The sequence below is a fragment of the Geospiza fortis genome, unplaced genomic scaffold (genome assembly GCF_000277835.1).
Source record: "Geospiza fortis unplaced genomic scaffold, GeoFor_1.0 scaffold677, whole genome shotgun sequence".
Taxonomy (NCBI): domain Eukaryota; kingdom Metazoa; phylum Chordata; class Aves; order Passeriformes; family Thraupidae; genus Geospiza; species Geospiza fortis.
Genome location: NW_005054585.1, coordinates 61574 through 74634, shown reverse-complemented (window position 1 = coordinate 74634; position 13061 = coordinate 61574). Strand labels below are relative to the sequence as shown.

The following is a 13061-nucleotide window of genomic DNA, read 5'->3' as shown; positions in this document are numbered from 1 at the left end:
ACCTCCCACCATCCCAGGCTGCTCCAGCCTGGCCCTGGGCACTGCCAGGGATCCAGGGGCACCCACAGCTGCTCTGGGAATCCCAGCCCAGCCAGGAATTCCCAATTCCCAATGTCCCATCCATCCCTGCCCTCTGGCAGTGGGAGCCATTCCCTGGCTCCTGTCCCTCCATGCCTTGTCCCCAGTCCCTCTGCAGCTCTCCTGGAGCCCCTTCAGGCCCTGCCAGGGGCTCTGAGCTCTGCCTGGAGCCTTCCCTTCTCCAGGGGAACATTCCCAGCTCTCCCAGGCTGGCCCCAGGGTCAATGGGATTCTGTGGGAATGGGATTCCTCATCAGGACCCTAGAAATTCCCCATCCCATTGCTGTATCCAAGCAGGACTGACTCCCATTGCATCCCTAGCCTGGGACTGATGGTTTAATTCCAGCTGATCTGTGGGATCTCACACACAGAGTTTCATTTCCTTCCCTTTCCATCCTGCACTTTCTGTCAGGGATTGTCCCTGGATTTCCAGGGTCCTGTTGGAAATGGCCAAGCTGGAGATTTTAATCAGAGCCAGCTCTAATTAGGAGCTATTGATAGACCTTAAACCCAGCTTAACTCACCAGGGAAATGCCTCATTTCATTCCCAAGGATTTTCTCTAGTGAGGGAAGAAATCCATCCTCAATCTTTTCTGGATGAGTGAGGCTGCAAGTGGCATTCCATGGATTGCTGGAGCATCCTAATTGGATTTTCTCCTGGAGATTGCAGCTGGAATTGGCTCCTGGGTGTGTTCAGTGCTTGGAAATATCCAGGGCTGAGCAGAAACATTGGGATTTCTGGAACAGCAGCCAGGGTTAAACATGGAGCTGGAATTTTGTGGGGATTCTCCAAAGAAAAAAACATTGGGATGTGGTCCTGGGTGGGGGAAAGGACTTGGGATGAAGCAGTGGCAATGGATGTGTGGGAAAACTCCCTTTAATTGGGAAAATCCTTCCCTCAGATCCATGTTTCAGGGCAGGAATTCTTGATTGGATTTTGAGGTGAGACCAAAATTTGTTATTCCTGGAATTCAGCCCTCAGGGGAGGGAAAATTTGGTTTATTTTGGGATAGCCACCCCTGATGCATTTGTTCTCCACCAGGACCTGTTGGAGTTGGGGTTTTTCCAGCTCTGAGTCGTGGTGGATAAAAAATTCCTTCCTCAGAGGGTGGGGAGATGCTGGCCCAGCTTTCCAGGAAAGCTGAGGCTGCCCCTGGATCCCTGGAAGTGCCCAAGGCCAGGCTGGAGCTGGGACAGAGGGAAGTGTCCCTGCCCATTGCAGGACTGGGATTTCAGGTTCCTTCCATCCCAGCCCACCTGGGATTCCCTGATCCCATGGATGAATGATGGCAATTCTGTCACTCCATGGAATATCCCTGGAATGTTTTTCATGGGCATGGACACCCTGGGGTTGTTGCCGTTCTCCTTTATTCTGAGAATATGTGAGCATTTCCCTTCCAGAAGCACAGTCCTTGTTCTCCCTCCCATGTTTTCCACGTGGGCTGCAGCTGCCTTTGGAGCAGCCGTTTGCATGGGAGATATAATTGGAAAAGAGGAGCTGTCAGCTCCTTAATTAGTGTGAAAATCATGGAAAACAGATTTTCCTCCCTGGCAGCCTCGGAGGGGCCCCCAAGACATCCCTGGATGGAGGAAAAAACAGATTTTATTTAAGGAAAATTGTTCCAAAGGGGATTTTTTATTTCCTTTTATTCCTGGTTTCAAGGTGCTTGGAATTGCAGGAAATGCTGGAGCAGTTTGGATATCAGCCCAGATAAACCCAGGGTTATTTTGCAGGGATTTGGTTTTTTTCAAGGGTGAATTTTCAGGCTGCCTTGGAAGGGCCCTCACCTCCTTCCCATGGTATCTTCTCCCAGAGAATCTGCAGGAAATCTGGGATGCCACATTCCTCACAGACCTCTGGAAATGGGGTTTGGGAGGGGGATTTGAATGCTTTGGTGTGCATGGATTAACTTTGAAAAATCTGTGGCTGTTTCCCATTTTTAAAGGATGTGCAGGTGCCCCACATTGCTGGCTTTCCCAGAAATACCCTCAATAATGGAATGGTGCTTGGTTCAGCTGGCAGGGTTTGGTCCTTGAGTGGGAACTTTGGGAAAGCAGGCAGGATTTCAACATTCCTGGTGGATCAGTCCTGGGTCAGCTCTGCCTTTCCTTGGCAGCTCATCCCAGGCCATTCCCAGTGTGCTCCAGACCTCCCTGGAGCCACATCCACCTGGCAAAGGCTGTACCTGGAATTCCTGATTAACCAGCTCAGGGCTGGAATCAGATCCCTGGGGCTGAGCCAGGTCCTTGCTGGGAATGTCAGGATTGGGAGAGTGAGATGAGCCCCTTCTCCAGCCTGTGTCATGCTCAGAGCAGCTGGAATTCCAATTTCTGGGTCTCCAGTTCATTCCTTAATTCATCCCATCAGCTTGAAATGTGGCAGGTTCCCCTTGGAGCAGAGCCATGGCTGCTTCCAGGGCCCTTTTCCATCCTGCCTCAGCCTCAGAGCAGTTGGAATTCCAGTCTCTGGATCTCCACTTTGCCTCCTTGATTTGTTCCTATCATTTTGAACCACCTGGATGTAGAAGCTACCCCTTGAAGAGGTGCCATGGCTCTTCAGGCCCCTCTTCCATCCTGCCTCAGAGCCACTGGAATTCCAGTCTCCAGCTCCCCACTTTGCCCCTTTAATTCATTCCTATAATTTTGAACCGCCTGGATCTGGAAGCTCCCCTTTGGAGCAGTGCCACAGCTGCTTCCAGGCCCCTCTTCCATCCTGCCTCAGAGCCACTGGAATTCCAGTCTCTGGAGCTCCACTTTGCCCCTTTAATTCCCCACCATCCTGAGCTATCTGGATGTGGAACCTCCCCCTCGGAGCAGAGCCATGGCTCCTTCCAGGCCCCTTTTCCATCCTGCCTCAGCCTCAGAGCAGTTGGAATTCCAGTCTCTGTGTGTCCGCTTTGCCTCCTTAATTCATTCCTGTAATTTTTTACCACCTGGATGTGTAACCTCCCCCTCGGAGCAGTGCCACGGCTGCTTCCAGGGCCCTTTTCCATACTGGGATTGCAGTCTCTGGGATTTTGCCCCTGTAATTCCTGCCCCATCACACGCTGGGAGTGGCAGCAGTGCCGTGGTGCCTCCCAAGCCCCTTTTCCATGCCGGGAAGGCACAGATCCCCTCTGGGCTGTCCCTCCTGTGGCCTGACCCCTTTCCCTGTTCGCTGGGTGTTTTGGGCAGGTGCAAGAGCAAGGTGTACCCGGAGGAGCTGCCCAACACCAGCGTGGTGATCGTGTTCCACAACGAGGCGTGGAGCACGCTGCTCAGGACCAGAGAGAGGTGGGGCCGCCACGGCGCTTCCCAGCCCACATGCCACCCCCTCCTCCTGCCCCTGGCAGTGTGCTTCCCAGCCAGCTCGTCCCGGCAGTGCTGGGTTCTAGAGCGGGGTGGAAAAAATTCATGGGATCCAGGATGGTTTGGCTTGGAGGAGACCTTTAAAGGGCACCTAATCCAGCCCCTCACCATGGCAGGGACGCCTCCCACTGTCCCAGGCTGCTCCAGCCTGGCCTTGGGCACTGCCAGGGAATTCCAGCTTCTCTGGGAATTCCAGCCCAGCCAGGAATTCCCAGTTCCCAATGTCCCATCCATCCCTGCCCTCTGCCAGTGGGAGCCATTCCCTGGCTCCTGTCCCTCCAGGCCCTGTCCCCAGTCCCTCTGCAGCTCTCCTGGAGCCCCTTCAGGCCCTGGATCAGATCCAGCTCAGTAAATTTGATATTCCTGGCAAGGTCAATCCTTTCCTTCCTGTCTCTCCACCCTCCTCATTCCATGTTTCAGATTTTCCTGAATATCCCCACTAAATCATTTCCATAGAATTCCAGAATAGTTTGGGTTGGAAGGGACCATCTCATTCCAACTCTGCCTTAATTGCTCTTCTTTGTGCTTAATTTCCTTCATTCTTCACTTTTCTTTGGCCTTTTCATTTCTGTTTTGACCCCAGACTTTAAAAAGCAAACTCTGCCTGTGGAACTGGGACTCCCTGGAAAAGGAATCCCATCAAGTTCCTTAAATGGATCCAATGGAATGAGAAAGGATCCTGGAGCAGCCCAATGAGTGCTGATGGCAACCTCAGCCCCGCAGCCGCTCCATCTTTCAGTTCTGCCCCATGGAGCATTAATTGAACCCTAATTACTCCCTGAATTTCCCTGCTCATTAAGTGGCTTAATGATTCCCTGTGCCAGAAGGTGGAGGAGGATTTGAGCCAAGTAATTCCCATTTTTCCTGAAAGCATGCAAAGAGCTCCAATGCGGAAATCCATCAAAAAAACCCCTTTTTTTTTTGATTGAATTGGCAGCAAAAAATTGCCCAAAGTGTCTTTGTTTTGTGGTTGCTGGTTCACTCCAAGGAACTGATTGTGCTTTACTTAAAATTCCTGAGATATTATCCTGGAATCAGGGAATGCTTTGGCTTGGAAGGGACCTTAAAGCCCACCCCCCGTGAGATGCTCCAAGCAGGGAGGTTCTGTGACCGCCTTGGAATAAAACCTCCCTAAAAAAAAAAATCCCGTTTTCCTTCTGTTTTCCCCAATTTTGGCAGAGTTTTTGAAGGCCTCGCTGGAGAACTACGTGAGGAAGCTGGAGGTGCCCGTCAGGATCCTGCGGATGGAGCAGAGGTCAGGGCTGATCCGGGCACGGCTCCGAGGGGCAGCAGCCGCCAAGGGCCAGGTGATCACATTCCTGGATGCCCACTGTGAGTGCACCCTGGGCTGGCTGGAGCCTCTGCTGGCCAGGATCAAGGAGGACAGGTGAGGAATTCCGGGCTCCAGAGGCAGGGATCTGCTCCAGGCCCTTCCCTGGCTGCTGAGAAATAGGAATTAAAAGGATTTGCTGAGCTGGGATGAAGATAATTTGAAATATTTTTTGAATTTGCTGCTATTTGAATCAAAATCTCATTCCTGAATAAATGTGGGAGCAGCTTTCCCAAGGTCTGGATCTCTCCCATTCAAAGGAAGCTTTCTCCCTGTTTTTTACCAGGAACAACTTCTCTCTCTGACCCCCTGAACTCATGGGAATTTGCACCCTTTTTATTCCTTCTCTTTTCTTGTTTTCCCTTTTTATCACCCTTTTCCCCATATTTTTTCCCACTTTCCCCTTTTTTCCTCCCCTTTTCCCTCCTTTTTTCCTTCTTCCCCTGCTTCCCCCCTTTTTCCTCTTCCTTCTTTCCCTCCATTTCCCTCTTCCCCCTGATTTTCCCCATTATTCTCCTTTTCCTTTTCCCCCTTTCCTCCCTTTCCCTTCTTTTCCTTCTTCCTCCCCTTTGCTCTCTTTCCCCCTTCTCCCTTTTTCTTCCATTTTCTCCCTTCCCCCCCTTTTTTCCCTCCATCCCCTACCTTTATTCTGTTTTCCCTCTCCTTTCCCCCCTTTTCTTTGCTTTCCCTCTTTTTCCCCTCCTATTTTCCCTCCTTCTTCTCTTCCTTTTCACCCTTCCCCCCTCTTTTCCCCTTCATCCTCAGTTTATTCTCTCCTTTTTCTCTCCCTTCCCCCCTCTTTTCCTCCAATTCCTCCCCCCTTTCCCACATTTTTCCTTCTCCTTTTCCCCTCCTCTTTTCTCCCTTTTTTCCCCTCTTTTCCCCTTCTCCCTCATTTTATTCCCCCCTTTTTCTCCCTGGGCTGGCTGGAGCCTCTGCTGGCCAGGATCAAGGAGGACAGGTGAGGAATTCCGGGCTCCAGAGGCAGGGATCTGCTCCAGGCCCTTCCCTGGCTACTGAGAAATTAAATGGAATAGGAATTAAAAGGATTTGCTGAGCTGGGATGAAGATAATTTGAAATATTTTTTGAATTTGCTGCTATTTGAATCAAAATCTCATTCCTGAATAAATGTGGGAGCAGCTTTCCCAAGGTCTGGATCTCTCCCATTCAAAGGAAGCTTTCTCCCTGTTTTTTACCAGGAACAACTTCTCTCTCTGACCCCCTGAACTCATGGGAATTTGCACCCTTTTTATTCCTTCTCTTTTCTTGTTTTCCCTTTTTATCACCCTTTTCCCCATATTTTTTCCCACTTTCCCCTTTTTTCCTCCCCTTTTCCCTCCTTTTTTCCTTCTTCCCCTGCTTCCCCCCTTTTTCCTCTTCCTTCTTTCCCTCCATTTCCCTCTTCCCCCTGATTTTCCCCATTATTCTCCTTTTCCTTTTCCCCCTTTCCTCCCTTTCCCTTCTTTTCCTTCTTCCTCCCCTTTGCTCTCTTTCCCCCTTCTCCCTTTTTCTTCCATTTTCTCCCTTCCCCCCCTTTTTTCCCTCCATCCCCTACCTTTATTCTGTTTTCCCTCTCCTTTCCCCCCTTTTCTTTGCTTTCCCCCTTTTTCCCCTCCTATTTTCCCTCCTTCTTCTCTTCCTTTTCACCCTTCCCCCCTCTTTTCCCCTTCATCCTCAGTTTATTCTCTCCTTTTTCTCTCCCTTCCCCCCTCTTTTCCTCCAATTCCTCCCCCCTTTCCCACATTTTTCCTTCTCCTTTTCCCCTCCTCTTTTCTCCCTTTTTTCCCCTCTTTTCCCCTTCTCCCTCATTTTATTCCCCCCTTTTTCTCCCCCCTTTTCCCCCCTCTTTTTCTTTTCCTCCCATTCCTCTGCCTTCCCACCTTTTCCCTTTTCTTTTTCCTCTCCTATTTTCCCCTTTTCTTCCTCATCTTTCCTCCCTTTTTCCTCCCATTCCTCACCCTTTCCCACCTTTTCCCTTCTCTTTTTTCCTCCTTTCTTCCCCCTCTTTTCCCCTTCTCCCTCATTTTATTCCCCCCTCTTTCCCCCTTTTCCCCCTTCCCTCCCTCCCCTGCCCCTCCCACCGTGCCCAAACACCCCCATAACTCCCAAATTCCCATTTTTTCCCCCCAGGAAAACTGTGGTGTGTCCCATCATCGACGTGATCAGCGACGACACCTTCGAGTACATGGCGGGCTCGGACATGACCTACGGGGGCTTCAACTGGAAGCTGAATTTCCGCTGGTACCCTGTGCCCCAGAGGGAGATGGACCGCAGGAAAGGGGACAGGACCCTGGCTGTCAGGTCAGTGCCCCTCTTCTCCCAAAAAATCCCCCCAGATCCCAAAATCCCGCTGCAGGATCAGAGGCAGGATGGCAGAGAGAGCCCGGCACGTCCTCGCTGCCGCAACCTTGGGCCAGCCCCATCCCATCCTCTTCCCAATGAATTCCAAAGGAGTCCAAAGATTCAGGAATTCCAAAGATTCCTGCTTGCTCAGCTCCCTCTGTTAATTCGCTGCAAACAAATGTTTATTCTCATTTTTCAGAATTTAAGACAGATATTCCCAAGGATTTCTGAGCACTTTCAAGCTTTGAACCCCAATGATTTGCACTTAAGCCCATCCCATCCTCTTCCCAATGTTCAGGAATTCCAAAGATTTCTGCCTGTTGATCTCCCTTCGTTAATTTGCTGTTAATGGATTTTTATTCCTGTTTTTTGGGGATTTAAGGCAGATATTCCCAAGGATTTCTGAGCATTTTTGAGTTTTGAACCCCCGTGATTTGTGCTTAACCCCATCCCATCCTCTTCCCAATGTTCAGGAATTCCAAAGATTTCTGCCTGTTCAGCTCCCTCTGTTAATTTGCTGCAAACAGATTTTTATTCCCATTTTTTCAGAATTTAAGGCAGATATTCCAAAGGATTTCTGAGCACTTTCAAGCTTTGAACCCCAATGAGTTGCACTTAAATTCCTGGTTTTATTGCTTGGAAAATGGGATTGATAACGGAGCACCCTGAGGGAAAAATGATCCAAGAGCATGTCCTGACGTCTTCCATTTAATTGCTGGAATCACAGAGTGGAACAAAACTTCTTCCAAAATTGCAAATGGAGCTGAAAAGGGAACAAATGGAATAAATTCCTGGCCATGGGATGTTTGCTCAACTCCAAAGGCTGCTGGGGCTTCCTGCAAAATTCCAAAAGAGACCAAAAAAGGGTTCCTGAGTGGATGGAATGGATTTAAATCTGGGAAAGGGGAAGAATTCCAGCCTGCAGGTGGAGGGAGGGACAGCTCAGGGATCAGTCCAGGCAAGGGAGGCATGGAAGGGCAGGAAAAACCTTCCAAAATTGCTTTCAAAATTCCCATTTCTGTCCCTGATTGTCCTGGCAAGGCTGGAATTGGGGAGGGGTGAATTTGGGGTTTATTCCCAGGATTTGGGATTTATTCCCAGGAAAAACAAGCAGGCCCTGGCTGTCAGAGCCAAGAGAATTGTTTTCCTCCTGATCCAAAATTTCCTTTCCAGGCCAGCAGCTCTTGATTAAAGCTCAGGTGTGCATGGAAATTGGGAAAATGAATTATCCTAACGAACTGCAGGGCCTTGCTGAGCTCCATCCATCCATCCTTATTTCCTTACCTTGAAATGGAGCTGGGCTCAAAATTAATCCCAGCTCAGACCCTGAATTGACTCTTAAAACTGATAAAGCAAAAAAAAAAAGGGAGTTTTAAAATTCCTTTCTTTTTTCCCATCAGTTTTTGGCTGGAATCTTGGGGGATTCTGTGGATAAAATGGGAGTTGGGAAGCAAAGGGGCAGAGGGACAAATGTCACCTGTGCCGCAGTTGTCACAAAGAGCTGAGAGTGAAGGGTTGGTGCTTTAGGCTGGATTAAGTCCAAAATCTCAGGTTTTAGTCCAGGAATTTCAGTCTTTGGTGTCAGGGCATTTCCAGGCTCAGCACATCCCATTTTTGTGGATATTTCCATGCTTTTCCCTCAGTTTTCAAAGCTGAAGGCACTCCGGGCTGGGATTAGAAATACTAAAAAATATGGATTGTGGTCCAGGAAATGTTTTGTATAAATTAGGGATTGAGAGGGAAAATACAGGATCAAATCCTAGGAAAAAGGCAAGATCAAAAAAACAGAAAAAAGGACAAGATTAAATATCAGGAATGTGTCAGGATCATGGAGTTTCCTGAGCTGGAAAGGACCCACAAGGACCATCAATCCAACCTCTGGCCCTGCAAGACATCCCCAAAATCCCCCCCTGTGCCTGGGAACATTTTCCAAATGCTCCTGAAACTCTGGATATTATTAATATATTACTCATTAACTTGATATTATATTAATATCTTGATTAGGAATAATCAAACCTGGAGTTGATTGCAGTTAATTAACCCTGCCTGGGTGATGAACAGCAGGGATTGATGTTGATCCTGGTGCCAATCCTTTATTCCCAGATATACCCACAGAGGTCTGGTTTAGTGGGATTTTGTGCTGCTCAAGTCCTGCCTGGGATGGGATTCCCTGGGAAAAGCAGGATGAGGTGATGCCATGGGGAGCTCCAGGGCTGGAATCCCTTTGCCATCCCTCTTCCTCTCCCATCATGAAATCCTGGGGTGGGCTGTGGCTTGGCTGGGATGCAGGAAACCTGGGATTGCTCCCATTTTTCTGTACAGGAATGGGAATCCTGAATCAATCACAGCAATTCACAGGAGCTGTCTGGTGATTCCACAGGGAAAAGATGCAGAATTTAGGAAAAAAATTTATTTTTACAGTTTAAAAACCGCTTTAAGGCCTTTGATCTTGCTGATATTTTGGTGGAGGGGATTTTCCAAGGGAAGCTCTGCAGGTCTGGTTGTGTCCCATTAAATTCACATCCCAGGGAACAGTCCTGCCTGCTGCATTCCCCTATCCCAGGAGCTGGGCTGGGGATCAGGGCCAGAGTCCCTGGATTTTCCAGAGGGAAACTCAGCACTCCCAGGTTTGTTAGGGAAGGATTTGGGAGGTTTTTGGTTTCAGAAAGCAGAGGACACTTGGGGTCCTTTGGAAGAATCCAGGTCTGTGTGTCCAGTTCAGTTTCATCCTTCTAAACTTGCTTAAGGCTCAGTCTTGGAAAAAATGGGGAATTTTGTATCAAGCAAAGAGTGTCTCCATCCAGGGGAAGGAAGAAGGAGGAATGAGAGTGTTGGGATTGGGAAGGACCTTAAATCCCATCCCATTTCACCCAGGGACACCTCCCACTGTCCCAGGCTGCTCCAAGCTCCAATGTCCAACCCAGCCCTGGGCACTGCCAGGGATCCAGGGGCAGCCCCAGCTGCTCTGGGAATCCCAGCCCAGCCAGGAATTCCCAATTCCCAATGTCCCATCCATCCCTGCCCTCTGGCAGTGGGAGCCATTCCCTGGCTCCTGTCCCTCCATCCCTTGTCCCCAGTCCCTCTGCAGCTCTCCTGGAGCCCTTCAGGCCCTGCCAGGGGCTCTGAGCTCTGCCTGGAGCCTTCCCTTCTCCAGGGAACATTCCCAGCTCTCCCAGGCTGGCTCCAGCCCTGCAGCAGCTCCAGAGCCTCCTGCCAGGGGTCACTCCCCCAAATCCCGCAGGTTTAGGGCTGCTGGGAGCTCAGCAGAGGGGCTGGGATGGGCTGAGACCCCAAACCCCTTTGGCTGTGCTGGGACATCTCAGAGGAAAGCTGGGATTTGGGGTTGAGGTGTTCCCTGCCAGCAGCTGGGCTGGGCGTTCCATGGCATTTCCATTTCCAGGGAAACTCAGCCATCCCCTGGGATTGCCTGGTTGTAAGGATTTCTAATCCTCTTAGCTGAGATTTTCCTGCTCCTTTGATGCCGTTTTAGGCTCCTTCTGAGGCAAATCCCAGCCATGAAACTCCTCCCAGATCCATTCCCAATTGGATTTGAGCTGCTGCTCACTCAGGAGGCCCAAATCCCACCCAATTTACCCTCACAGTTCTCCTGAAATAATCCATGGGAATGGGAGCAGCCCTGCAGTGTGGCTGGGCTGAGCTCTGTGGATTCTAGGGAAGAACAGGAAAATCCAGTCAGAATTTTCTTTATTTCTCCCTGCAGTGTGGCTGGGCCTGCACTTCATGAATTTTGGGCAAGAGCAGGAAAAAGCCATTCCAAATTATCTCTATTGCTCCTAGGAGTGTAGCTGAGCCCAAGGCTCTGTGGATTTTGAGGAAGAGCAGGGAAATCCAGTCAAAATTCTCTTTTCATAGCTCCTATTTGTTTTCCATAGAATTCCTGTGTGGTGAAATGTGCTGTAAATTCCACAGTGTCCTTCAAAAAGTCTTTTTTTCCCCATTCAACTCCTCCCAAGCATTCCTGATTGGATTTGAGCTGCTGCTCACTCAGGATGGCCAGATCCCACCCAATTTACCCTCCCAATTCCCCTGAAATAATCCATGGAAATGGGAGCAACCCTGGATTGTGGCTGAGCCCAAGGCTCCATGGATTTTGGGGAAGAGCAGGGAAATCCGGTTAAAATTGTCTTTATTTTTCCTTGGGGTATGGCTGGGCCTGAAATCCATGGATTCTAGGGAAGAACAGAAAAATCCAATCAGAATTTTCTTTATTTCTCCCTGCAGTGTGGCTGAGGCCTGTACTCCACAGATTTTGGGGAAGAGCAGGGAAATCCAGTTAAAATTGTCTTTCTTTTTCCTTGGGGTGTGGCTGGGCCTGAAATCCATGGATTTTGGGGAAGAGCAGGGAAATCCAGTTAAAATTCTCCTGTTCCAGTTGTTTTCCATAGAATTCCTGTGTAGTGAAATGTGCTATAAATTCCAGTGTCCTTTAAAAGGTCTTTTTTCTTTTTTCTTTTCTCTTTCCTTTCTCCCTTTTTTTTTTCCTTTTCTTTTCTGTTTTCCTTTGTGTTTTTTTTCCTGTTTGTTTCCCACCCAGGACCCCAACTATGGCTGGTGGCCTGTTTTCTATTGACAGGAACTACTTTGAAGAGATAGGAACTTACGATGCAGGAATGGATATCTGGGGTGGCGAGAATCTTGAAATGTCCTTTAGGGTAATTCCTGTTTTCCTTCCTTTTCTTCCCCACCCCCCAACAAAAATATCCCCCATTTGTGCTGTCATTCCTTCAGGGAGCTCCTGCTTTAGCTGGCCTGCAAGTCATGAGTTAAATGGAACTTTTAAAATTTGGGGGAAGCTTGTTGAGTGTTTCGGGATTTTTTTTTTTTGCTGCATGGAATATTTTAGTATTTGGAGGGTTTTATCCCTCAAAAATTCCATATATTTTAGTCATTCCTTCATGGAAGAAACGAGGTGCCCAGTGGAAATTCGATATTAAAAAACAAAATTAAAAATAAGTTTTAAGATGTTTTGGGAATGGTGACATCATGGACTTGCAAGTTCCAGCTGGAATTCTGGGTCTGTTCCGGGGAAGTTCCTATCCTGCAGAAAATGCTGCGGTAGGGGTGAGCCACACCTCAGGGAAATGCATCCAGTCACTGCCCTTGGGATAGAAACGTGGGAAATTGAGGCTTGGCTGAGGAATGGTTGGAAGGGATGGTGGGAATGGCTTTGAACTCCTGGGATGTGTCCCAGTTTCTGGGCTCAGTGATGGGAATAACCCCCAGGATCCCTCTGGTGCCCACAGACATCCTAGCAATGCCCTTTCCCCCCTTTTCCTGTCTTTTCCATTCAACCAGGACCGTTTGCCTTGCCAGGAACCCCTTTGAAGTGTTTTGGGGAACAGATTTTTCCAGGGAACACCGGCGGGGAGTTTGAAAGCTTTCCCAGGCCATTCCTCTGAACTTTAATTGTTCCCTTTGCAGGAAAATCAAAGGGTTCCGTTCTCCTCCTGAGCCTGGATACTTCCAAGAAGGAGATTCCTGCATTTTTTGCTGTTTTAAATCCTAAAATTCCTCTTGGGGTGTGCCAAGGCCCCTGTGCAGGAATTCTTTTCCTTGGTTTTCCATATTCTACAGGAGATCCCTGGAGCAGGGAGTGCCAGGCCCTGTTAAAGCATTCCAAATGTGCCTTTCCACCCTAAACCAGTGAATTAATGGGGTCAGGGAGAGGAATAAATGCAGATATTGCCATGGGAAGGCCAGGGAATCACCTGGTGCTGATTATTGGGATTAATTAGAACCGCGGGAAGGAAAACCAGCTGAAAATCCAGGGATATTTTGTGTGACTTTCTCAGGGATATCAAAGGGTTCAAATCCCAGCTGATGAGGGAACAAATCCTTGGGAAAATGAGGGCAGGGAGAGCTGAAGGATCAGGAAGGTTCCTCCAGCTCCAAAGCTGTTCTATCCAGTGGGATTTGGAAATATCTCCTGCCAGGAAAACT

At 49.0% G+C, this 13061-nt stretch overlaps 1 protein-coding gene across 1 annotated transcript in view; it reads left to right on the top strand.

Annotated features, from left to right (window-relative positions):
• GALNT13 (polypeptide N-acetylgalactosaminyltransferase 13) overlaps positions 1-13061 on the top strand; it is a 31274-nt gene that overhangs the window by 3185 nt on the left and 15028 nt on the right. Inside the window, exons 4-8 of the mRNA XM_014310787.2 lie at positions 959-994; positions 3253-3458; positions 4606-4813; positions 6888-7058; positions 11656-11773. Of these exons, the coding sequence (XP_014166262.1) occupies positions 959-994; positions 3253-3458; positions 4606-4813; positions 6888-7058; positions 11656-11773 (739 nt within the window). The remainder of the gene's footprint in view (positions 1-958; positions 995-3252; positions 3459-4605; positions 4814-6887; positions 7059-11655; positions 11774-13061) is intronic.